The sequence below is a fragment of the Ascaphus truei genome, chromosome 2 (genome assembly GCF_040206685.1).
Source record: "Ascaphus truei isolate aAscTru1 chromosome 2, aAscTru1.hap1, whole genome shotgun sequence".
Lineage (NCBI taxonomy): Eukaryota > Metazoa > Chordata > Amphibia > Anura > Ascaphidae > Ascaphus > Ascaphus truei.
Window position 1 is genome coordinate 415,407,169 of NC_134484.1, and position 27,556 is coordinate 415,434,724.

At 39.1% G+C, this 27,556-nt stretch overlaps 1 protein-coding gene across 2 annotated transcripts in view; it reads left to right on the forward strand.

The window, feature by feature from the left end:
• The window catches only part of PLXDC2 (plexin domain containing 2), a 656,766-nt gene that overhangs the window by 445,320 nt on the left and 183,890 nt on the right, over window positions 1-27,556 (forward strand). For both annotated transcript variants that reach the window (XM_075587530.1, XM_075587531.1), the window contains 2 exons: window positions 4,663-4,758; window positions 7,228-7,315. In XM_075587530.1, the coding sequence (XP_075443645.1) occupies window positions 4,663-4,758; window positions 7,228-7,315 (184 nt within the window). The remainder of the gene's footprint in view (window positions 1-4,662; window positions 4,759-7,227; window positions 7,316-27,556) is intronic.

Here is a 27,556-nt window from a genome sequence, read left to right on the forward strand (position 1 = left end):
TGAATCACTATGTACATGAATGGAACTATTCAAATACAGACGGATATACATACTGTACATACTTATAAGTAGCTTCCCCGCAATTGATGTCAGGTTTACAGGTCTGTAATTCCCTGGTTGTGAGCTAGCCCTCTTTTTAAATAAAGGCACCACATGTTCTTTATGCCGAAATTGGAAATACTGAACCTATGGAAATAAAGCCTTTCAATACTAAATATAATGGGCTGGCAATGATGGGGCCGAGCTCCTTAAAACCCTTGGATATTGTCAATAGAGCCAGTTGCTTTATTTACCTTAATTTGTTTCAAGTCACCTTTGCAATTATTCCTATGTTAGTCAAATGTTAGTTAATTCTAAGGTTGTCCTAATGCTTCCTCTAGTTATAATATTTTGCAGTTGGCTCCTCGTTTTTATATACAGATACTGTAATATAATCTTTTTGCTATTAATGTACCAAGATAACCTGTTCAGATTGATTTTACAATTCTTTTTTTCATTTTGTTTCTAATCTGATCAAAAAAATTGAACTTCTGTTACATTCCTTAAAATTCCGAAATTATGCCACTGTCCATTTTGATTTAAACATCTGCATTCTCCTACATGTATGTTTAGCCACATTGGTTTGGATTTGTTTATTTTACATGTAGCACTGTTTCCCCTACCAATAGTCAATGTGTCTGTCCTGCGCTTCCGTGTGCAGAGCAGTGTTCTGAATGAGTCAGACACTGAGGCATCACACGAGGGAGCTCCGTTTAGCCTCAATAACAACCGGTGCAGGGGGAATGAAGCTGCCTTACCTCACCTGCACTCCGGTCTGGGGTCTGCTCCCTCGGCTGCTCCTGCGTGCCACCGTCTTAGTGTAGGCTGGAAACAATGGTGGATTCGGCGCAACTGCGCATGTCTGGATCAGAGAGACTCCTGAAGTTCTTCAAATAACTTTATTGATAGTGCACACAAGGGCTAACACCGCATTCTCCCTTGTGTGCACTATCAATAAAGTTGTTTGAAGAACTTCAGGAGTCTCTCTGATCCAGACATGCGCAGTTGCGCCGAATCCACCATTGTTTCCTGTTTCCCCTACCCTCTGGGAGATACACAGTATCTGCTACCTAGTGTGTGGTGCAATACCTGTTAGGGTCAGGAGAGCTGAGTCTGATCTGCGATGGTGGGAGATCAGGACAGACTTAGGTTCTTCTCTGAGCTCTTCTCATGGAGCTTAGCGCCTCCAGCAGTGGTGGGCTCCAGGATGTTTGGAGGTCAGCCCCCACTATTGCACTCTTTCTCCCTCTTCCCAAGGACTGATATTCAGACAGAGGTATATTATGAACAAGGTCTTTATTGGGGACAGCCACTGCAGATCTTCTTACAGCGATGCAAGGTCTCAGAGGCTCCATACCTCTGGATGGTGCTTTGCCCCTGGTAGTATAGGGCATCTGTGGCTTGATCAGATGTTCCTCCAACCCAAAGGTTGAAGGTTAGCACGCTCATCCCACCATGAGAGAGTTTTATAGCTCTACTGCTTCCTCTCTCCTCCAGAGCAGGACTGACTCTAAATTTGGCGTCTCCCTAATTAGGGGCAGGCTCATGGTCTATATCACTGATAGGCTTACACAGGCCATGAGTCACCACCTTACTCCTGTCCATCATAGAGGAACATGGCTGAGGTCACAAATCCATAAGATTAACTCCTTACAGCCTGCAGCTAGCAGGATTTACATAACAAGGAATGACATACACTGTTACATATATTTAATATTACCTAATGTAACAATGATTTAAAGGACGTCCATTTAGCTTCTTTATTTTTTCATGCAAAAATTTCATCCCAATATATTCCTTGTAGAATCTACCTTAGTTTACTAAAATCTGCCTTTCTGAAATTAAGAGTCTTTGGTGATCCCTTGAAATACTGTTTTTGATAAATCATTTGAAATTATGCTATTTTATGATCACTGTTTCCCAATGTTCCCTCACTTGAATATTTGTTATTACTTCTATTGTACATTGTTCATATTAGCAGGTCCAGTAATGCCTTTTTCCTAAATGGTTTCTCAATAATTTGGGTAATGTAATTGTATTTTGGCCCACCAAAAAACCTGCTTCACCTGCTTCACCTATCCCTTTATAAATATCTCTTTTACAATAGGTTTTAAATCTGGTTTAAAATTTCAACATACCCCATCACCTCTACTATTTGCCTTATCACTCAGAGAAAGGTAATAAACCTCTAAACTACAGTAGCTGCAAAGTCATTAAATGCAGCCTACCATGTTTCAGCAATGCCTATCATATTATATTGCTCTTGACCCCTTTTGTATCTAAAACCCTTTGCCGCCTTAAACCTCTCTCGCTGACTGCTCCGCACCTCTGGAATGCCCTTCCCCTCAATGTCAGACTAGCACCCTCTCTATCCACCCTCTCTATCCACCTTTAAGACCCACCTTAAAACACACCTGCTTAAGGAAGCATATGAGTAGCTCCATGGCTGATAATTTACACCTCATACACCTTGGCCCCTTGCAGACACGCTTCCCAGAACGCGCTCCTACTGTCTCTGTACGTTCTTCCTACCAACTAATGAGATTGTAAGCTCCTCGGAGCATGGACTCCATTTCCTAAATGTTACTTTTATGTCTGAAGCACTTCTTCCCTGTATGTGTTATTTGTATTATTTGTTATTTATATGATTGTCACATGTATTACTGCTGTTAAGCGCTATGTACATTAATGGCGCTATATAAATAAAGATATACATACATACATACATTTACCATAATTCAAATCCCCTCCATTTTACTTGCCAGGCTTCTTGGTTTAGCAAGAATGCACTTTAGATTGTTGCTAGTGTGTGGTATTGTTTTTTGATGATATACTATTTGTTAACGTAACTGCTCATGCCTTTCTCCTCCATGGATTTCAGTAATTATAGGTGTTCTAGTGTTCGCCTTCCTACCTGGGGGCAGATCCACCAAGCTCTGTTATTGACTTAACGAGACGTTTATCATTTACTTGTCCCTCTCCCTCCCTAACAGTTTACAATCTCCTCCAACCTTGTAATCTTCCTCACCACCAGCTTTATTAAAGTGATTACTTTATTGCAGTACATTTTATAGATTGTATTCTGAGAAGAACAGGAAAGCCTGCTCTAAAGAACTAGTACATAGTAGCAAGATATAGTTAATGATTGCACTTAAAATCTGAAATCTCACCATGGGATAACTTTTGATGGTACAAAATATTGTATATAGCTCCACAAATGTTATACATAAAATGTTTTATTAAATATTTACTACTTTTAGCATTGGTGCAAAAGTGTAAGTGTAATATATAACGCTAAAAGGACTGGTCTTGTTAAGTGCCATATTAAGTCATAAGGCTGGAGTATGAAACTTTACTGACGCATACATTTGAATAGGCCGGGAGGTGTCTTTCAGGGCCAAAATGGGTCTTAAGACATACTGTAGTACTGGTTTGTGATTATTGCGCATTGTCCCTTTTAACTTGCACTGCTTAGTTCAGGAGAGCGCAACCTTTTAGTGCTGCACCCCACCTGTCTCTCTCCCGTCGACTCTCGCGCCTCTGCCTACCTTCATCCACGTCAGATGACGCTGCGGGGTCATGTGACGTAACGCGTCACGTGACCCGCAAAGTCATTTGACTTGTGTGATGTCACATGGCGAACCGTCACAGAGCGGCTGAATCCCGGTAAGTAAACAGTTACAGAGGCCTCACGTTTAATTTAAATGCCTGGGGGAAGAGCGTGGGACCTCTGTAACTGCCCGCGCCCCCCCCAGCAAAATCTCCCGCCCCCCCCGGGGGTCGCGCCCCCCCACTTTGCGCACCGCTGAAATATACAAAGGGTAAATTGTCAAGCTTTAAAAATCAGCAGTTCTGAATAGAGATGTACCGTACATGCTTTTTGGACAAGTCCTCAAGCCATGTAAAATTTGCCCTTTTTTCACCAAAGAGAAATGTACGCAGTATTAAATGATTGCAATCAATTCGCCCAGTAAAACTCAATTCCATAGTCTAAAATGTTTTGGTGAGAGTAAGCCCTAATTCTGGCTCTGAATATTATATGAATATAAATTCGGTGGTGAAATTCGCTAGTTTCGCTAGATCCTAGACAAGCTCGAAGCCAGTAATTCCATCAACATTTTCAGAACTTTTTGTCCCAAAATATTTAAGGGTGCGAATTTAAGAACTTTGTTTGAGCAAAGCAGCGGCGATGGCAAAGCAAATCTCAGCAAGTTCATACTGTACATCTCTAGTCATGAATCCCAGTACTGAGTTATGAACCTCATAAAATCTAAATTGAATGACCAGTGAATAGACTATGAGAGCTATTTTTCAATTTACAGTAATTTTTATAAGTAAAAAAGATGGACAATTTCTTCTGGCATAAAAAGCTTTTCGTAGAATATTTTGGGTAGTGTTCCAGTTTCTCTTACTCCTCTCACCCCCAGTTCTTAACACTCCTATCTGTGTTAAAGCGTTCATTGATGCTGATGTCTAGTGTCCCTTATTGTAAGCTTTCATGAGCAGGGCCCTCATTTCTTCTGTATCTGTTTGCACAGGGCCAACGCACCAGTGGGTGCAATAACGCATCTGTAAGTGTAATCATTTATCAAATAAATCCAATTTTATTTTCTTTCTTGACAGATGTTCGCAGAAGAACTATTTTTGAGTATCACAGAGTGGAGCTAGAAATGTCCAGGATTACCAACTTCTCTGCTGTTGAGATGCTGCCTCTTCCAAGTAAGTAACATATTATGGCCCATACATAGTAAGCAGTATTCTGGCTTTAGACACCTTTCAGCAATGGAAGACACCTTACATCGACTTTAATGAGCGGTAATGAGTTCTCACTCATCTAACATGGTATGTGCATTTAAATTTGACAACCTCGAAAAGTTATACACTAAGGTATAATATAGTATATAAAATATATTGTTTTAAAGTTCATAGTTATGTTATACAAATGTTTTGATCTTGTAGACAATTTATTTAATCTGTTAAATAAAATATCCACTGGTGGTAGTAGTAGTAGTACTGGTTTTGAATTAATATTACAGTACATGTTTATGCTAATTAGTACTATAATACTCTATATTGAATTAAATAGATATCAAAACAGGTACACCTTATTATTTTCTGGAAAACCCCTTAAAACAAAGTTGTAGAAATAAATATAATCTAGACATTCATCAGTGGGTATGTATTAAACTGTCATCATTACAAATAGTATGTTGGTATTGGAAATACAATTTCTTTCCGGAAACAACAGTCAGGATATTGTCGATTTTAATTTTTTTTTTTTAGAGATTATGGAATCAGATTATGTTGGGTGATTAAACAATGGAAACTAAAGCCTTGCTTTAATGTTATGTAGCCCTGCTTCCTAGCGAACACAGGCCACTACCATATGCTGTATTACCTGTAGGCTCACAGGGTCTGAGCCTCTGCCACGGAGAGCCTGGAGTACACACAATATCTAGAACTTGGTGCAGCGCCTCCACCTGCGACAGCTTCCGCCCGAGGGGAAGTGGGTCTTCGCAGGACTTATATACATAACACACACACACAGCAATATCCCTTAACCAATTAACTTTACTTGCAGTAACCATATATGTTATACCAACTGGTGTCCCTCCCTAGAGGAGACACTATACTCGGCATCTCATTGAACGCTCACCCTCCCTTCTCCCTTCACCGGGTGATCCCACCCGGTGTCCAGTTCCCCGTGGGAATAGTGCTCCCACCCTCAAGTGAGTCAATGAATGTGTATGAGTGTGACTTCGCAGCCACTGTGTCCTGAATGAAGGATGGTACCGTTGGTGCAATTTAGAATTACCTGCCGGGCACTCCAGTACCCGGTGCGGCTACAATCTTCACAAAGGATCAGCCAGGTGTAGATGACGTCACCCGTTGGTGTCTAGGGCGATCCCACCCAGACACGCTGTGGCTCGATAGCGGGGTCTGCACCCAGACCTCCCGCCAACTTAGAACTGTCCCAGTGGTGATAATGTGGCAATAAGGGAACCGGAACCTAACTATGGCCAGTCCCTAGCTCTGCTTGTCTCTACGGGGACTCAGGGCCTAACTGGGCCTGGAGCATGCGGCCTAAGTAGGGGGCGGTCTGCCTCCCCACACCGAAGCTCCTTCTCCTCTCCTCTCCAACCAAATCTGACCTCACGTGCGTGCAAACACTTCCTTTTCCTCCTGGTCTCGCACTTCATTGGCCCAGGTGCATCACGGGGCCCCGCGGGGGCTGCCGGGACCCGTCGTGCTCTACCTCCTTCGCGGGCTTTCTCTCACCCTCCTCTGCGCATGCGCAACCTCTGCTAGGCTAAGTCTGTGCTGACGCCAACCACAACATGGCGGCTCCCTTGCGCGGAACCTCCTTTATCGGAGTGTTCCCTAACTGCAACATACCCACCCATAACAACAAAAGGGTGGAACAGGGGGTCCCGGCTACAGTTATAATGTCATGTAATGTAATATTATTATTGTGGCATAAGTGGGCTTCACAAAACAGGGAGAAAAAAACTCTATTACAAAAATAAATGGTATATGTAAGAAGGCTTTAAAGAAACATTCAGCTCTTACTGATACTTCATGCAATTCAACTGGCCACCGATTGCAATATAAAGCAGTCGTATCCATTTTGAGACAAGTAGATATTTGTATTTCTCGGGTCATTTATAAATTAAGATTAATAGTTATGAATTTGTGTTCTTTAACCACTTGAATGCCCTATGGTTGTAGTTTGTACAGTTCGTCAAGAGAGCTGGCAAGCAGGAGGCTCTAGTGACGAACGTGGGACGTCGAGGCCTTTGTGCTCGTTTTCCAGGGGCGGTCATTACCGGAGCACTGAACCAAAGTAGAGGACTCTCCCTTTGAGTTCATGTGACCAGTTGACGTCTCGAACATGTGATCGCTGAGAGTAGTGCTCGTATGATCGCCATTTTGTAGAGGGTCTACCCACTGGCACTTAAGGGGTTAATGTAAATTAGGACTTATTTTTAGAGATTTTTTTTATTGGATATCTGGTAGACAAGTATTGTTTTTCTCATTTGATTACCGCTCACGAAAAATCTCAGCTATTATAGTGTTATAAGGCATGCACCGATTGTAAAAGTACATCATGTTACACACATGGATAGATTTTAATTGTGAAATAACTGTTTGCTAATAAGTGATACATTTGTGTATTTATTTTCTCAGCCTGTCTCCAGTTTAACAGCTGCGGTACTTGTGTCACTTCCCAGATTGGCTTCAACTGCAGTTGGTGTAATACTAATAGTCTCCAAAGGTATAGTGAAAATAGCTTTTCTCTGTGTATTCTGTGTTATTATTTTTTTCACTTATCAGTGATTGGATATCAACTAAAATTAGTTATGCAAACCCTAGCATTCCCAGGACTATCTGTATATGCTGAGGACAAACATATGCAATAATCCTATCTTATTACAGCAATAGAAAATTAAAGATTCTTTTTCTAATTTGAATGTTAAATGCAACCAAAATGTAGCCTAAGGTAAATTTAAGCAATAAAAAAAAAGCAGCAGAAGGCACATTGTAATACATGATATATATTTTAATGCAGATGTGCAGTATCCAAAATATCCAAATAAGTTCATAAGTTAATTACTCCAGAGTTTATTTCAGCTAACCTGATCTCTTTTTAAGCGATCCTCTCCAGAAATGAGTACTTTAGTATTAGGTGATACCTTTTTTATTTAGACTAACAATAGATATTATAAGACAAGCTTTTGAGAGTTCTCTCTTCCTCAGGTCAACAATACTGATTTACAAAATATTCCATGAGTTAAACACAGATGTTGCCCCCCCCCTCCTAAAAACTCCCCAAGATAACAGTCCAAGTCAGATGATGTATGAAAGGAATGGCAGAGAGAATAGTAAATAAACAGACAGGGCAATAAATGGATGAAGGGTGGGAGAAACATTTTTAAAAAAGTATGATAGTTTGTATGAAACCTCATATCAGCATTAAGTCCTCTTATTTTAGTGTCAAAAAGAATTATCGTTTTGAGTTCGAATGTTTTCAGTTCTTGAGTGCTTCTAAACATTATTTTGAGGATGTTGATGTTAAATCATTTGTGGAATGATCTGGCTTTCATCCCCAGAAATGAAAAGACAAAATTTCATAAAATAGAGCTCTTCCTTTTTAATACGGTACATTACATATCAAGGACTAGGTTTGAAATACTGCGATCCTGTGATCATTGTTTTCATTTTCTCTGTTTAAAGATTTCTTTTGATTTGTCCATTTAAAAAAGATCTTGTAGTTAGTCAGATGTTATGCCTACCGTAACTGAAATGTAGCGTCATACATACATATAAAGAAATCGCAAACAGAAGTGTATTTTGATACATTGCTCCATTTTTTGTTTGCATTTGTGGATTTGATCAATAAAAAAAATTGCAAATTAAAATAAAGTGACACACAAAGACGCAGCCTTTGATACATTTTCCTAGTGTGTGTAGGTTTACTGGCTTTGCACTTTAACCCAGAGCTGAAGAGCTGTGTAAGAGCAGCTGTGCTGAAGAGCTGTGTAATACGGCAGGCATAAGTTTATAGAGGTCCATGTCAAAATGGAACTAATGTAAAAGGTGGCACTGTGTACTCATTTGCATGTAATTTCCCAGAATGCCTTGCTTGCACTGTATGCCCGGAGATAATGGTGAAAAGCAAGGTTGCAGACCTGTCTGAGACATGTGACTGTGCTCACAAGTGATATTTTTATTTGCTGTATGCTGTACAGTGGAGGGTTGTTATCACTTTTTTACCCACAATAACTTATTGAAGATAAATTTCAATATAATCTTTGTGTCATGTACCCCCTCCCTATATCCTCATATTGACACTCCCAAATTCGCAAGCTGGTGCATGTGTCGCAAAACTTAGAGTTTAGACCTTGACATACTTGAAAACGAGAGGTAACTCTAAATGTACAGTATTACTAGCTGGTAAAACCTTTTATATTGATTCAATGGTGCAATGAGAAGAAAGATGAAAATGACACTGTTTGCACCTCAACATCACCCCCACTGATATCAGTGTGTCATTATAATTGTTATAATTCAGCCATAGCTAGACTATTTCACTTAATTTTCAAGGATACGATTTCTAAGAATTCTATGCCACAAGATGGATGTTTCATTATTTAAAAAAGGAGCTAGATTACAACCAGAAAATTGCAGGCGTAATACGTTTAATATCAATAGTAGGGAAATACTTGAATGATTATTAAGTAATAACATTGAGGAATATACATTTGGAAGTTAAAATTATTAGTAAAATCAGGCCATTCCTAACAAACTTTAACAGTTTTGTTTGAAGAATATAAATCTGTGCAATAGCTGTGATCTATGTACAGTATGTCCTGCTGCAATGCGTCGCCAAGAGTAATAACGTTGGCTGCAGTACATCCGTGGCAAGCTTGAGCTTTTTTTCATCTTAACTACAATGTAGACTATGTAGGCTGTACAAAATAAAGGAAATTGTTTTTTATTCTAGTTTGTGTCCCTGAATTGAGAATTTGTAAAAGGACAGGTAGCATAGAGTGGTCATTAATTACACATTCAGATTGGGTTTGTGCTGTAAGGGCAGTGCCTGAAAGATTCGGTACAAAGACTACTTCTGTTTAGATTTCCTTTAATGATTTAGGAGGTAATTCTATATTCACAGAAGTGACATCTTGGCCATTTTTGGACAAAACCAGACCAACCAGTCTCTTTGCTGGATATAGGATAGAGCGCTTTAGTAGGGTGCTTTTTCTCTGCACAAGGAATTGTATACATTTTGAACATTGGCAGATATATAATGTGTATTCAAGATTAAAATTGTTATGCATTTTCATAGCAGCAATATACATGCAACTTACAAACTTAATGGGACAAAATTAGTTTTTGATGGACAATGATTGAGAAGTGATTGTTGACAACAGGCTTAGCAATAGTGCTCAGTGCACAGCATCAGCTGCAAAAGCTACCACGTTAATAACATGCATTAAGAGTTAATAATATGCATTATATAGTAGTCCCTGTGTAAAACTGTCGTAACAATGCATCTTAAATATGAAGTATCATTTTGGGCTACCCTAAAAGATAAAATGAATACTGAAAAAAATACATTATTTCCTTTTTGCTGTCTCTTCTGTGCACTAGAAAAAAGTGCAGAGAAGAGATACCAAATGGGATATACAGTAGGACAGGTCTTACTTATGAGGAAATTCTATGCAAATTATGATTGTTCGACTTAGAAATTAGGCATCTCAGAGGGGATATAATTACTGTTTACAAATATATCCATAATCAATGCAAGGAACTTGCTAAGGAACTTTCTGACCAAAGGGCTACTTATTCAATTAAACGCATGGTGCTACTAAAATTCACAAATGGGCACAACTGAATATTTTTGTACAACGAGAACGGTGAAAATGTGAATTAACTTGGATACTGTATAGTAGATACATTTAAGAACATATTTATAGCTAAAGTTTGCAAACGAGGCAAAAGTTAATCTGTTTTTTTGCTGCAGTACGTAAAGCACATTTGAAGAAATTTGAACAGCTGCTGTCATGTGGCCTGTAATTTCCGCGCACTTTTCATGTGTGAATTTTTTAAGAAGCTTGAAGATTTCACAAAAAAATGTAAACAACTGTCCTGGCTATTTTTGAGTCCAGCAAAATCAAAACACCAATTTTTTTAGAACTGAAACATCAGTGAAAGTGCCCACCCTTAATTTATAGTATATTGTTCTTTAACATGTAGTATGTGTTGTTGGAAAAGATGAGTTTAAAAACTCTGCAATCGACCCCAGACATTTGGATGTAAGAATAGTTATTTTATTCAATGGTAACAGTAACAGGTACCGTAGTTAGTCAGATTGGGTCAGTCTGAGCACTAGAATGAGCCTTCCTGATATTATGTAATACAAAACAACTGAAAACATATTTATACTATGTCACAAACACCCATACTGTACATCACTCAAACGCAAAACCCGCTCACTGCCTTCTTTGGTCAGCTTTCACCATATATGGTCATATTATCTTTTACCTGTGTATCTCTGTATCAACCTTTGACTCTGAGGAGATGGAGGGGGGGGGAGGAGGGAGTCGACGGGAAAGCATCCTGCCAGTGCATGTGGTTTGGCTTCTTCAACTTCTGCAGAAATCCTCCTGCTTGTGTGACAAGTGCAGACCTGTCTGTTAACCTCTTCATTAATGTTAACCATTTCAGTACCAGATTTGCATCCTTGGAATGTACCTAGGTTATGTCCAATGTAAATGTCCACGCACATGAATATTTATACCACACGTGTGTTTTGTAGTGTTTCATATATATTATCTAATCACACTGATGCAAATCTCTTATCAATTTAATTTTCTTGTATAAATTACCAGATTTGAGTGTCTGGTAAACAGTGGTGCACTTGGATCAGATTTTGAACTCTTTATCCAACAATCAGCACATTATGATGGTCAAATTCTTGTTTTGTTCATGGCAAAATTATTTAGATATGACATGTAATTATGAATATTTTAGTATTATTCCCATTCTGACCACAAGTTGCACTATTTTAAGAACCTTTTTTTTTATTACAAAAACTGCCTTATCCTTAATAACAACAGATGCCACGAAACCGAAAATAAATTAGGAATATGATTGTAAGAAGATACTACAGGAAATATATTTTCAGCTTCAGTGAGTCCATTTGTTAATATGATTGTATAATACAAAGGTTTTATACATAATATGCATTTTAAGTTATGCAAGGATTTATAATAAAGCAGCAAAACATGTAGCACTGCACAGTTTTTTTTTAAATTACAGGATTGAAGCAGGTGTTCTCTGGAGCAGAACTGTGTTACTTTCAACTCCAGGGATCTCCTGCTTCCTGAGACACTTACCTCTGCAGCGGTGCCGGTATCTCTGCAGCCAGGGAACTTCTGTACTTAACATAATGGCTGCTTAAATCTTCCGCGTCACGCGTGCTAATAGGAAGCCGTGACGTCATCCCTTGCAGCTTCCTATTAGCCTGCGTGACCAGGACATTTAAACTCCAGAGAGATACCGGCACCCCCTATGGAGTTAAATATCTCTCGAAGCACGGGGCCTTCCTGAGCTGAAATTAACACAGCTAGCTCCGGAGACCACCTGCTTCTATCATGTAATAATAACATGTAAAAAAAAAAATCATGAAGTGCTATATTTTTCTGCTTTAAAATAAGCAACAATGAATTTTGCTATGCATGCATGTTTTTAATTAAAAAAAATATATATTAACTTCACTAGGAATACTTTCCCACAAAAGCTAATAAAGCTTGACAAAATAATGCATTTTACAGTTGGGATCCTGTTCCTGTATCATGTTATATATAGTATATTTGGTAATATACAACAAGCCTTTTTGAATCTTCAATTCACCCAAAAGTAATTAGATACTGTATAACAAAATATTCATATTCCACTGTTTAATCAGATTTATAGCTCTCTTATGCTTACTGTAGGTGGCTGTTTCTAAAATGAGAATCTATCATTATTTTGGAATATACTGTAACTAGAATGAATAAACATAATATTTGCTTTTAGATTTGACTGCTTCTTGTAAGTAGGTAAACCAAACGCAGCTCTAACAAAAACGACTATTTATTGAAAAAAGGGACAAACATCACAAAGCTAGAAACCTCTGACGCGTTTCATCTTTGTCAAAGTCCCCTGTGGGATGAGACGCATCAGAGGTTTCTAGCTTTGTGATGTTTGTCCCTTTTTTCAATAAATAGTCATTTTTGTTAGAGCTGCATTTGGTTTACCTACTTACCTCAGTGCACCTCTCCTTCCTCTCGTTGTTCCGGTTACTCCTGCTGGTGGCACGTGGATTTCTCTTTACACACAGTTGGAGGCACTTACTCCGGTGGATTACCTCCTCTTCAGCGTGGATACACTGGATACAAGCAGCGTGATAGCAGATATTTCATTGGCAGAGTGGGCTGAGGGTGACGTAGCATTAGCCAGGCTGTACTCATTGAAGACAGTCGGCGATTCTTATTGTCACCCCTTATCACCCCTTTCCCAACCTGCGTTATTTTGTCCGCTGAGAACTATTCATTTGCTCATGTTGGTGCCTCATACGTGTGTTTTAATACTAAGGACATTCCTACGCTTTTTGGCCCTTGAGCACTGGTAGCAGATCACTTCTGCTTTGCTCTCCCTGTTGCTTCTTGTAAGTACCTGAAATTTCTCCTAAATCTGTTTTCTTAGCTGTTGCTAATATAAAACCCACATTTTAACAAAAAAGGGACATCCAATTTTTTTATCTTCTCTTTAAAAATTCAAAAGCTATTCTTTGTTACTTAAAAAATAGATTTGCAAACTAATAAAATGTACTTTTAGTTAGATTTGCCAGAGACCAGGGATATTTTTAATTTTGGAACGGGAACTGAAGTTAGCAGGTATCAATATAAATCACTTGTGTAAACCAGTCTGCAAAAAATGTAGATCTATTGGATTTCCTTTCAAATTTGGGGTTCAGGCATGGAAGAAAGATGAAAAAACATACAGTGCTAGTGCAGAAACCTTCAATTGACAAGGAGGTTCCTGCACGATTGTGTTTTTCATCTTCTCTTCCGTGCCTGCTTCCCAAATTTGGAAGAAACTTGGTTCAAACAGTTTTTGGAAGAGCTGAGACTGAGAAATGTTACATTTGTTGAGATTATCTATTTTTATTTTATAATACACTTTTTAATCACCATTTTAATCACCGTTGTCACTGTGTGTGCACAATGATATATTTTTAGTCATATATTAGTAATCATATAAAGTACTAAAATAACTAATGCCCTCCATGCTGCCAAAGACAGGGGTCATTACACTCTGCTCATATTACTCGACCTCTCTGCAGCATTTGACACCGTGGACCACCCTCTTCTCCTTCACATTCTCCATACTCTTGGTATTCGGAACAAAGCTCTATCCTGGATCTCCTCTTGCCTCTCCCATCGTACTTTCAGTGTCTCTTCTGCTAACACCTTCTTCTCCTCCATAGATCTCTCTGTGGGGGTGCCGCAGGGTTCTGTCCTGGGACCTCTTCTCTTTTATCTGTACACACTTTCTCAAGGTGACCTAATCACATCCCTTGAGTTTAAATATCACCTCTATGCTGATGACACACAAATTTACTTTTCAACCCTGACCTTACACCTGCTGTACAGACCAAAGTTTCAGAATGCCTCTCTGCGATATCATCCTGGATATCATCCTCCGCCGACTTAAACTTAACATGACAAAAACAGAGCTCCTCATTCTTCCTCCCAAACCTGGCCTTACTACCTCCTTCCACATTACTGTTGGAAGTACCATCATTCACCCAGTAGCCCAAGCACGCTGCCTATGGGTGACACTTGACTCCTCTCTCACATTCTCCTCTCACATTCAAACTGTCTCTAAAACCTGTCGCTTTTTCCTCTGCAATATTACAAAGATACGCCCTTTCCTCTGTTGCTCGACTGCTAAAACTCTGACTCAGGCCCTCATTCTCTCCTGTCTCGACTACTGTAATCTCCTGCTGTCCGGCCTTCCTGCCTCTCACTTGTCTCCCCTACAATCTATCCTAAACGCTGCTGCCAGAATCACTCTACTCTTTCCTAGATCTATCTCAGCATCTGCCCTGCTGAAATCGCTCTCCTGGCTTCCTATCAAATCTCGTATCACACATGCAATTCTCCTCCTCACGTTTAAAGCTTTACACTCTTCTGCCCCTCCTTACATTTCAACCCTAATTTCTCGCTATGCACCATCCCGACTCTTGCGTTCTGCTCAAGGATGTCTTCTCTCTACCCCCTTTGTATTTAGAGCCCTCTCCCACCTTAAACCCTTCTCACTGACTGCCCCACAATTCTGGAATCCCCTTCCCCTCAATACCCTACTAGCACCTTCTCTCTATCAACCTTTAAGACCCACCTTAAGACACACTTGCTTAAAGAAGCATATGAGTAGCACCGTAGATATTACTAGACACATAATACATAAAGCTTGGCCCCCTGCAGAAGCACTTACCAAAATGCCCTCCTACTGTCTCTGTACGTTCCTCCTACATACCAATTAGATTGTAAGCTCCTCGGAGCAGGGACTCCTCTTCCTAAATGTTAAGTTTATGTCTGAAGCACTTATTTCCTTGACCTGTTATTTATATTATTTGTTATTTATTTGATTACCACGTGTATTACTACTGTGAAGCGCTATGTACATTAATGGCGCTATACAAATAAAGTCATACAATACAATCATATTATTTTGCACTGGTTAGCGTCCTTTTCTTTATTCTAAAGCTCCTCTTCGCCTCCTAAAATTTCGAGTTTCATCCTCTGTCACCTATATGTTTCTACATTTATCTATATTATCTCTGATGGAAAGCTGTTCTATTAAAGTATCCTTTCCGTGAAAAAAAGTGTTGACCCAGTCCACTTCATGGTTACGATTCGGTTACTGATTTGAGTTAACACTAACATCCTTAAAAAAGGTGCTAGTGGAGATATGCTCACCCACTGCACAAATCTCAAGGTCCAATTTTTATTTTATTTTATACAGTAATATGATTCTCACATGTGAAACACAAATGAAAATCATTTTTGTTAATATAAACAAAAGCAAGGAGAGAGTCCTCTTTTCCATTCCGGATAAGGAATATATTGATGATGTATCTCCTTCCCAGAATAATCTGTAGAGGAGATATAGTGCATTCACATAGACGCCTCCTCTCAACGCCCCATATATATGATTGCAAAACAGAGGGCAAAGATGAACCCATGGCCGGCCCACAGGTTTGAAGATAAAATTGTGGTTCGAACATAGAATAGTTGTGCTGTAATATAAATAAAATGCTGTCTTAAATACAAAATAAAAGGCTGAGTACTATCTCTAGTAAAAAAAAAAATCAACTGACAAGTGTCACAATCATGAGGGATACAAGTACAAATGGATTGTACACCCAAATATCCCATGTAAAAGAGGACTGTCATATAACATCATCCAACAATTTCAATATGGCAGTAGTATCTTTTAGAAAAGAGGGCAAATGGAACCCTAAGGGTTGTAAATAAAAATCCAAATTTTGAGAAAGGTTTACATGTAACTGAATTAATAGCTGAAATAAATGAAACTCTTGTGGATTTTAGGTAAATAATACAAAATTGCAATAGAAGATTCCCTAACTAACAATTGGAATTCTGACTTAATTTAAAACACCAGCATCCAGTGCTTCCCAATGGAGATTTTTGAGTTTTTCAGAATATTCCAAAGTGGAGGTCAGATTGAAGTGGTTTATAAAATGATGCATCAGATAGTAAGTGATGGGGTTCTTAAAGATAATCTTGTCTATTTAAAATAACCATCTGCTTCCCATAACAATGTTTGTACAAGATTCTAGGTCATGTAATGCCTGTTTATCCATAGAGCTGAGATTAGAAAATGAAAGTTCTGTTCAACAAGTTTGCCAAATGTTTCAAGAAAATGACCCCTCAATTGGTAGGCGAAAAAACTGACCTTGCTTTAAAGCCAGAATGTAAAAGAGCTGGAAGAGAAGTCTCATTTTCATCCAGTAAAATAACTAAATGGGTAATTGCCTGTTTCTCAATGGAATTATCAAGAGGTTCATTAAATAAATCTGAGTGTTGGACAGATTCATTAATATTTGACCCCCAAAAATGTCTTTGTAAAGTAAGCTTTCTGATACATTTTTGAAAATGAATCTAAATGTCAAAATCATTGGGTAAGGAAGAAGGGGGAAAAGACAAGCCTCTTCAAAATGTTGGGGTGATGATTAGCAATCTTAGGGAGGAAAGGTTAAATATACCATTGAGTGTTTATGGAGAGAGATCTCTTTTTTAACGGAGGACTTACCCTCTTGTGCCTCTTTGTTGTTACTTCTATTTCTACCTACGGAGCTGTGACAATTTACACAGGGAGCACCGATGGGGTCCCGGCCCACAGTGATTTCATAGATCTATTGTGATTGGGACCCTGCGGAAAAACCTCCCAATTCCTATCATCCCCAGTTTCAAACTTAAAAGAATCAGGTACAGACAAAGCCTGGTATATCTATTTTGCCCTGTAATTATATGGATTCTCCTTATGGCGACTAAACCTGTTATCAACATGGTTAGGTTGCTTAAAGGGTTTATACTAAAAGTTAAAGTATTGGAATGGAAAAGAGAATTAAACCACAATCCCTCCAATTTGATGTTCCGTTAAATACTTCCTTCTTGTGTAGTTTCACAATAGTCTCCCTATTATAAATTGGTTATATTTGTAATTTAATTATGTCTCAAATTTCTCCTAGGGGGATTTTTATTCCTTAGATGCACACTAGAATTAGAAAGATGAGAATTATGATCCCAATATCTGTGTTTGTTTAACAGACCATCTTAAAATCTTTGAAATGTTTTATCTTTTGTATTCATAATTTTGGTCTCATCTGTTTTTCATCCTAATATTCAATTCTAATAAAAAAACTGGACAGTGTTCTCTAAATTGGGTATTTTTAATATGTCCTCTTTCATTTGTAAAATATCTTGATCTAGCTTCTAAAACTCAGCCTTTCTTTCATACATTAATAATCTCATGAGTCCTAGGGAACACTGATAGAGGATTCTACTCCATTTCTCAGTACATTTTGGATTAGCAATACCATGTGAGGGTATTTTTAAACGTCTAAGGCCTCTTATAATCCTCTGATATTTAATGTATTCTTCCAAGGTTGTCTTATCCCATCCTCATTTCATTTTAATAGCAATATTTAATGTAAAGACCATTATTAAAGTAATTACAGTACCACCCGAGAACAGGGTATTACTGGTCAATAATCCCCTGGCTGTGTTAAAGGCCCCAAGCTTTAAATAACCAGCCTTTCCCTTACTTTAGTTAGTTAATTATGACTTCCACGTCTGAAGAACCACAACTTTTAACTGGTTGACTTTGAGAGTGGTATTTTCAGTATCTCTCTAAAGACTTTTGATATGATTGCATCATCTTGCATGTTAATGGCAGCTTTTACAGTTCTAGTATTACATGTTTGTTCAGTGCTTTCCCTTTGAATGAACTCGTGTCTACCTCTACAGTATGTAATATTCATATTGCTTATACCTGGTTCTTCACCGTCCTTCTCTGTGTATACTGCCCAAAGATAATAATCTTTGAAAATGATTTTATTCTTAGGGTTTACCAATTTTTATTTCCGGTGAGCTAAACTATTTTTTTTTATCAGTTACTTAAAATATAATTAAAAAAAGGGTATTGTAAGATACAGAGTATGAAACATATTCCTGATAACAGAAGATAACTTGACTCTTAGAGTTTATGGTGCAGAAAATTGCTCCACACCCAACATCTCCAAATCCCTTCCAAGTGCTTTTTTAATATAACAAGATCATTTGTGTGCAAAAACGGCAAGGCAATTTGCATTTAATAATTTGAGTTTTTATATGCAAGACAACCTTCATGCAGAGTGGTAAAATTAGAAGTAATAGAAAATGTTAAATGAATAATTCTCTGATTCAAACATTGCAAGTTTCAGTAAAGATGTTAATGAAAGTGATTGTAAAAGCTGGGAGAAAATGATTTTCCCAAGGAAACTGACATTTTTAATAATAACAATAATATTATATTTTATTTGATGCTTCCAGTCTATGTTTCAAAGTACATTATAGAAGATCATGGACATAATGTACCCCTGCAAAATTGAATTTTTATTCATAAAGAGATCTGCTCAAGGTCACATAGAACTGGTTAGCAGGGTCGCCTTCAAAGTTTTAACTACAATCATACATCTTCTAGATCTACATACAGAAATGGCAATAAACTCACGTTAACAAGACAGTTTCTTGTATATTCATAATATGCAACCCATGTATTACTCCTGTATTTACAAAGATGTACTGTATGAAAGATACAGTAGGTTGTTTGCAGCTATTTGCTCAGGATCTTCAAGCTTCCATATAGTTTGTTCTGGGAATGCCAAGCTGGCAGTATTAATATTCAATGATCTTTAAAATAAATAGTGATTGATGTACTCTGGCTATTCGCTTTGGTTTGAGATTAGAGATGGGTGAATTTTTTGGGCGGATTTTATTTATTTATAAAATGTTTTACCAGGAAGTGATACATTGAGAGATATGGTTCTTTCTCTTTTAGTTTATATGTCTTGCTTAAGAGCACATTAAATTGCTTTTTATCTCAGAGTTGACGTCCAGCTTTTAAAAAAAAAGTTAGTTGTGCTCCGCCATCCTTTGGATTTCGTCTATGGATGGGAGTAACGCCACCTTTGGGTAAAACAGTTGTAACTCCATGTTATTGGAAACTAATGCAAGGTAGTGGTAATTAACCTGATGTTAAGCGTATCCTAATAAGTTTTGCATATAATATACCTTAGTGGATATGTGTTAAATTCAGCAAAATTAAGTTTGCTTCTCTTTTAGGTATGTATTGGAGCCATCAGTATGATGGGTTAACATTTTCACCAAATTCACATGGTTCCTCCTAATTTAGACCAAAGTGTAAACCCATATTTCAATGAATGATTCTTACATGTATAGCCATGCATACTAATGGTATATTGCTTTCCTCTCTGTTGGCAGTAAGTCCTGGTAAGAACAGGTATGCCAGCAGTAGTTATGGAGGTTTTCCCTCATCCAATGGTGAGGTGCCCTATGTATGGAGGGGAGTGGCTGTATGCTCTGAGTCCCTGGATAGTGACATCAGGGATGCGCCTGCCTCCTGAAGTATATAAGGCACAACACAGTTAGTTAGGGTGTGGAAATAGTGTTCTACAGAGAGTTCTAGCAGTGTTCTGGCAGCTGTGGAAAGCTGTTAGGAAATTGTATGGCCTGCATAAGGGATTGTGGGAACACTTTGTGACCCTAGTGAAGTAACTAGTGGTCCAGGTTGACCAATCAGCCTGTCTAAGCCACTCTGTGTCCAGGGACCTGGCACAGAGAGGGTCTCCCTAGGAGAAGAGGTAACCCCACTTCAATTCAGGAGGGCGTACCTGGCGAAGGGACAGCACGGAGAGATGTGCGGCTAGAGCCGGCAGCTGCATGTGGCAGTCTGCCACATCACCGTCAACAATAAAGATGCCCTGTTTAAAGATACCCCCACTGTGTGAATGTGAAATTACTCGCAAGTGGATGGCACCACCGAGAAGGAGTTCCTCACCAGGACCATCTCCCTGAGGAAGCATAGATCCTGATGAGGTGGAGGCGCTGCACATGATGTAAGTTGAACTCGCACCCACTACCTCAGCCACCTGTCTGTTGATAATCCCCTACTACCATCAAGCGGGAGACTCAGGAGTTCTGTTGCCTACAGGTGCACCATCACACACACGTAATGGGAGTTGGTTATCAAGAGTACCCGGGCCAATCTGCGATTGGGGGGGGATATACCCGTTACACATGGGTATTCTTTAGCGGTGCTGGTAAATAAGAGTGTACTATTTGTAAAGATATGCCCATAGTATAAGAGAGAATTCATACAAGGTCCCATAGTAAGGAAATTTATTAATAAGGGATTCCCTAGGCTGGGGGGGGGGGGGAGGTGGTTATGTGAGCTAACTAGGATGAAGTTGTGCTCCACAATATAGCTCTTGCTTGTTATTACAAAAAATGGTGTTCTTCATTTAATTGTAAATCCAGAGGAGTAGCAATTTGAATGCAAAAAGTATTGATTTTGAAGCTTTCTTTTTTTGCTGACCCAGAAGGTACAGTAGATACAGTACTGTATGTAATTCAAACGTGTTAATCAATGAAGAGTAACTTGTTCTCTGCAATGTATACTTTTCAAACATTTACAGTAAGTGTCCTGGAACAGGATTGTGTTTTTTCTCTGTCTTCAGTCTGCCAGCACTCTTCAGCCTAGCTGTTGCAACAATGTTGCGACTCCTTGTGGGGTTCTTGGCTTGAGCCAGTTGCCTTGGCAACCCCCTGCTTTTTTACCAGGATGGACTGTTCCCCTTCCCCTTGCCAGGTGGTATTGTCCAAGTTAATTTCCCATCAGGCCAGACCAGCATGCTGTCTTTTAGTTCCAGCAGTCATCTTGAGCAGACATCTCTCCTATCCTGGTAAAAATACTGTTTTTTACCTATCCCTATATCTTGCCTTTAGCTCACTTCCCCCATAGCTCCCCTTCCCTTCCATTGCTCTCATGTCCCAGTGTTCCCTGAGTACTTTCCCCCCCTTTTTATTTGTACTGTATGTTGTTGCCCCAAATAAACACCTCAGCAAGTACGTAAAATGGTTCCCTTGCTTGATATATGGGATTGAGTTAACCTGCCTGTCCCTACTCATCTATCAGGGTGTGCTTGTGCCAGAACAGTAAGTCTTTTTTCCCCTCTAAATTTAATTAACAAAATAGAAACCTTACATAAAGGAAGAATAATATTGATGGAAGATGTTAATATAGTTGACAACATTACAATGGATAAAGCCTCTGGCAAAACAAATCAAGATAAGAAAACCTCTTATAAGAATTCAATTTATCAGAAAACACTTCCATTTAATAGACTCATAGAAATCTTAAGATCACTATCGAGAATTGACGGTATGCTTATTTAAAACCAGATTTTGGATATAGTAATAAGGGCAAAAATATAAAACATTATTCTGACCACACTCCCATTTGGTTTGAATTAGGCATTTAGTGTCACTATGGCAATGTCAGATTATGGAGCTTCATGGCCTGCTGTATATATACATACTGTATATACGGGGCTCGACAAATACCGTCACCTGGGGCGACTGCATTGGGGCCGCTGTCGACTGCTTACCAGCGGCGGTGTTCCCTGACATCTCCCGATCTTCTCCATCTTGATCTTTAAAATCATGTTTTTCTCCTGCAGCACTATTTAAAATGGTCGTGACATGACTTCACCGTGTCCCGTTGCCATGGCAACGTGGCGTCAAATGACTCTGCTGCTCCCCTCTACACCAACAAAACACTCTGCAGCCGTCCTCCACCCTCTTCACCAACAAAACACACACTGCAGACACACACCAACTAAACAATCTGCTGCCCTCTACACCCACAAAACACACTGCAGACACACACACCTTTCTCCTCACTCTCTCCTGTGCAGAGCTCTCTGCAGGCAGGGTGGGAGAGGAGTCAGTGACTTGCTGCTGCCTCCTGTCCAATCAGCTCCCTTGACTGAGAGCTCCTCTCACGGTATGTGGATGAGAACTGAAAGCTGATAGGCTGAAAAACTTGGCAGGGTGCGAAAAAATTCCGGGCCAATACTGAATGGATAATGTCCGGAATTATAATCAGAGAGCAGGGATTTCATTAATGCCGGTAATTTAACAGCTTTAGCCTATAATGGTTCTTAAGGAGTGACCATGGTCAAGTCACGTTATCTCCCCTGTGCCTCAGGCAACACAATTAAATTAATATTTTAAACATTCTTACACTGATATGCGGTTGTGCTTTTCTTCTTTTACTCTTACCACAAGTAAATTGTTAACAGGTACTCAGTGTGCATCCAAAATTATATGTACAGCACTGTGCACACTGTCCACGCTACATAAGAAAAATATATAATAATTTAAAAATAGACCCACAAAGATCATTACATGGTGTCAGAAGTGCTGGATGAATAGAATGAGAGGTCACTTTGCTGTTGTTTTTAGTGCTGGAAGCCAAAGACAGACAAAGCATGTAAAGCAGTAAGCAACAAAGGCACAACTCTATTAAAGCTGCAGTTTAGTCTTTTTTTTTTTTTAATTCATTTTTTTTCTTCAATAGTTTCATGTGGGAAATCTCTAATTACCTAAAGAACTGTATAGCTGCCAGTCAATTCGTTCTCCATGTATTGATCGGCAAAATTTGGTGACATAATTATAGAAGGGATCTGTTTTTCTTCTGCTTCTTTCAGTCAGTGGAAGCTCATGAATATTCATGAGCACTCCTGCACTGACATGTGCTAGAGGGAGGGCAGGGCTGACAAAGGGGTGTGCCAGAGCTTGTGACAGGACATGAAGGGGCAGTGTCTTAGCAAATGCTTGTTAAAATAGAATACAAGAAAATTGGTCTTTCAAAGTAGTTTTTTTAAAAACAGAAAATGCTAAAAGTATTTTTTCTTACTACAGAACTGATTTATTAAAAAAAACACACATGCAGGATATTGACTGAACTGCAGCTTTAAGTCTAATGGGAAAAAAAACACAGTGGCTGATACAGATTAAGAGGATAGACATCTGTAATGGATGTGTTGCATACCCCATCCATCCTTCAGCTATCTGACAATGTTGTAGAAAACTGGAAAAAGTTTAGGCAGCAATTTGGATTGTATTTGGTGGCCACATGAGCGGAGCAGAAAAACGATACTGTTAAATCATCAATATTTGTACATGCTGTCAGAGCAGAATAATTATGTATTGATAATAACGTGAAGTTTGAAGAAGGCACAAGTATGAAGTTAAGGGAGAAGGAGTGGCTCAGTGAGTAAAGACACTGACTGACACTGAGATTGTTGCAGGGGAACCTGGTTCAATTCCCGGTGTCGGCTCCTTGTGACCTTGGGCAAGTCACTTTATCTCCCTGTGCCTCAGGCACCAAAAAAAAAACAGATTGTAAGCTCCACGGGGCAGGGACCTGAGCTATACAAGAACATGCTATTATTATTATTATTAAGTGAGATGGTCAGATGATACTGAATATTTAATGCCAAAAAGAATAAGACGTTTTGAGAGAGACAGATTTTTACATGCACGCAAAAAAGTGATGATACCACAGAACAATATTTCAGTGAATTAATTCAATTTAGTATAGTAAGACTTGTGCCTTTCATGAATTAACAGAGTCTCTGATCAGAGAAATTGAATCATTTGTGGTATCAAAGAAAATATGTTGAAAGAGACTTCTCCCTAAAGCAGATAAAAACCACTCTGATCTACAGTGAAGCACTGTTTCTATGATGATTTTGGGGATTTTCTGATTGCTATCTATTTCTTTGAATCTGAATAAACGAGATAGACAATAGGGGAGATTTACAGGGGTACTAAAAAATTTCCATGGCCCATACCATTTCCATGTTAATAATGTTTTGGAAGACCACCTTACACCTAGCTCTGTTCATCAATGTAATCAGCATGTGGAAAGTAGCACCATGTAAACACATAGAACACAAATAAGCTTTTTCTTATTCAAAATAAAACGGGCTAAAAGTTATGACCTTTTATGGCTATCTAGTGTTGAAAGAGAATAGCCAAGTGTAAGGACTCTAGTAGTACTAAACCCTGAACAAGGACAGAGTTTAGTAATCCTGAAAGTTTGATGTTCTCTTGTAACATCTGTAAGCCATTAAAATGTACTTTGTAATATCTACGTTTGTTTTCTGTTTTTATTCATCAATAATATTTTTATATATTTTAAAACACAAATTGATTTTTTTTTTACCTGTATCTAAATATCAGCCTTTAGTAGCAAAAGAAAATGCATAGACTATAGCCGTCACAATTTTGAAAAACTTTAGGCACCACCACTAAAGTCGTTGAGACTACTGGTAATTAGAGATGAGCGAATCCGCCCAAATCCGTTTCCCGGATTCCCTCGCATTTTCAACCCCAAATCAGTTTTGCTTTGTAAAATCCGAAAACGGATTTGGGCGGTTTCAATCCGCATTGATTCATCAAAATCTGCCATTGGATACAACCCGTGGACAGATTTATAGAATCCAATCCGTGGATTCAGCAATCCGTTGGGGATTAATAAGAATTTGCAGATTGGATTCTACAAATCTTTCTTCGGGTTGCAGAATCCGTGCAGTGTACTGGTAATAATAATAAAAAAATCTGCAAAACGCAAATCGCCCTTTCAGATATTGATCTGCTGATATCAGCTGATCAAATGAACCGGCCAAAATTTTTTTGCCCATCTCTCTATTGGTAATCCAAGAACCAGAGTTTCATAACTGCTTACGTAGCATTTTTTGGGGGCTAAAGTTCAATAACATGTCAAATGTAGAAGATTGGGATTGGTCCTTCTTATTTTACTTGTGCATGTAGCAAATGAGTCAGATTAAAGTTAATTTTGAAATATTAGGTGGGCAGTGTTGTGGGACTGAAATGTTTTTTTTCTGTGTTAGCCCAGAAGTTTAGTTTTGCTGTATGAGTTATTTACTTTGTTTCTTGTAAGCATTCCAGAAAAAGTTATACATAATGGACACAAACCTCATTTCCCACACCAAATACATACGTTAAGTACATTTGCTCAGGTTGTAATAAACAAAAACAGATTGAGTCATCAATCTTATGTCATACATAATAGCATTTCTTTGAAATATGGATGGAGGAAAGCATTGCAGTTTTTAGTTAAGTCGTTTTCTAGATCTACTGTAGTATTCTTTTTAGTGCTTATTTCTTTTTAATCTGTCAGAATCTTCGCATTTCTTGTTTATGAGCCCATTGGAAAATTAAAAAAATGATTGTCATTTAGCTGGATTTTTTTTTAAAAGAAGTATCTATTTTTCTGTGTGTGAGAGATTTTGTTAGTCAGCAATTTTCTGCAGACTGCTTTCAGATTGAAATTGGTAAAGAATCTTAGGTTTTCTGGGGGGGATAAAATCTGCTGCATCTGTATATTTTGTACCCTTTTGTTGTTTGATTAATAATTACTGTTTCAATACTGTACAACACTGTCTGTGGAGCTTTTTCATGACCAGGGAGGCTGCGAGGGACCTCCCCTCCCCTTCAACCCCTTGCTAACCAATACCCACATATAACGGACAAGTAACGACAGACTCGGTTTGGAGGTATAAAAGGCCGCCGCTTAGTTTATTAAACAATAATAGAGTAACCGCTAGTCCCTGCCAGGGTGCTCACTTAATGGGTTAAGTGAAGGGGGTCAGCCAGGCTTTGGCCTGCTGCCCCCGTAGCTTGCCAAGCCCCCATGAGCCGGCCGTTGTCGTGAGTGGGTTCCCGGCAGTCACATTCAGTTGACCTCGCCCAATTATGACTACCCCCAAGCTTTATCAGCCCCAAGCCCCGTCAGGCTTGCGACAGTGGCAAACTGGTGAAACTGACCCCTCCTTTAGAAACTTCAGTCCTTTCTACTGCACCGACACACTTTATTCGAGCAAATGCCCGATTTGTACCTGGCAGATACTTTGAATCCGCCGCTGCTCACCTCTTGCATGCTGCGTTGCGTTTGCCTTCCCAGCCACGGTTCATGCCTGGCTGACGGGGGATCTGATCTGTTAAATGATAACAGAAGAATTTACTAGGCGGCAATGTTTCGTTTGTCCACCAGATGGCATAAACTCATGACTTAAGTAATGTGTGGACTTTGCAAGTTGTTTCGTTTACTATACCAAAAAAGATACTTTATCCCAGTACAGTATGCTACAGTATTGTAACTTGTCCTTGAGACTGAAGGAAGAGTTGCAAAAAATGTATCAATTTAGGCTTTACATACAGTACTGTATTAAATAAAGACAAAGATCATTTTCGCTTACACTATTCTACAGAGACATGAGTGTTCAAGTGGAGCCCGCTTTCCAAAAACCTGACAGAAGTTATGCTTATTTGATATGGGCCGCTATTAATGCAACAGAGGATAAGATGGCAACAGTTGTTCAAATTTATCAGTATTTTATCGAAAATTATGACTTTTACAGATTTTCGCCAACTCCTCATTTGTGGAAGCGCGCAATAAGGAAAAGGTTATGTAGTGACCCCTGTTTTCACCGTATTGAGCCCCAATTTGTTGGAGGGTATTGGTGTGTGGCACCGGGTTTTTCCCGTATCTATGATAATGGAGGCGGCAAAAGGCGAAGGGTCGTGTTAAAACGAAATAAGAAGCGACAGTCCCTGCCAAGCAATGCGCCAGAACCAGAACCAGAACCAGCAGCAGCACCAGCTTATCATGATGCCATCTCCATCGGTGACAACTCTGAGATGGATTTCGCAGCCAGTTTTGATGAAGCTTGCATGTACCTAAGCGATTTCCCGCTGACTACAGGTGGGCTAGTCCCTCTGCAAACTATCGACGTGGGTGATGATGAAAGCTGGACTGGAAGTGGGCCGGCGCCGGCGCAAGCTGAATGGGAAATTCAGTAATACAGTATGGTGAGTACTATTATTTTGGTGGGGCTGGCTGGGTACTTCTTTAGGGGGCTGACCATTACTGTACATTAAAACTTTTCATTTTGTTTTTCCTCAGAAAAGAAAAGAAAACGGCTAATGGGGGGATTTCGATGGATACAGTAATATTGTGCTGTACAGTATGCTGATGTTTTCCAGCCGAACAGTATACTGTGTAATAAACCCGAATAAATAAAACTATGCATTTATTCTACAGTACATGTTCAGTAAATTACTGCACATACTGTACTGGGGGCGAGATGTGTTTGCAGCAGAGAGAGATTTAATAATATTGTACAGTGAGCAGGGGGCTCCCTGAGCCAGAAATTAATGCTCAGGGAGCCCCCCCCCCTGCTCCTGATCAATATTATTAAAAAAATACACACAGCAGCCGCCAA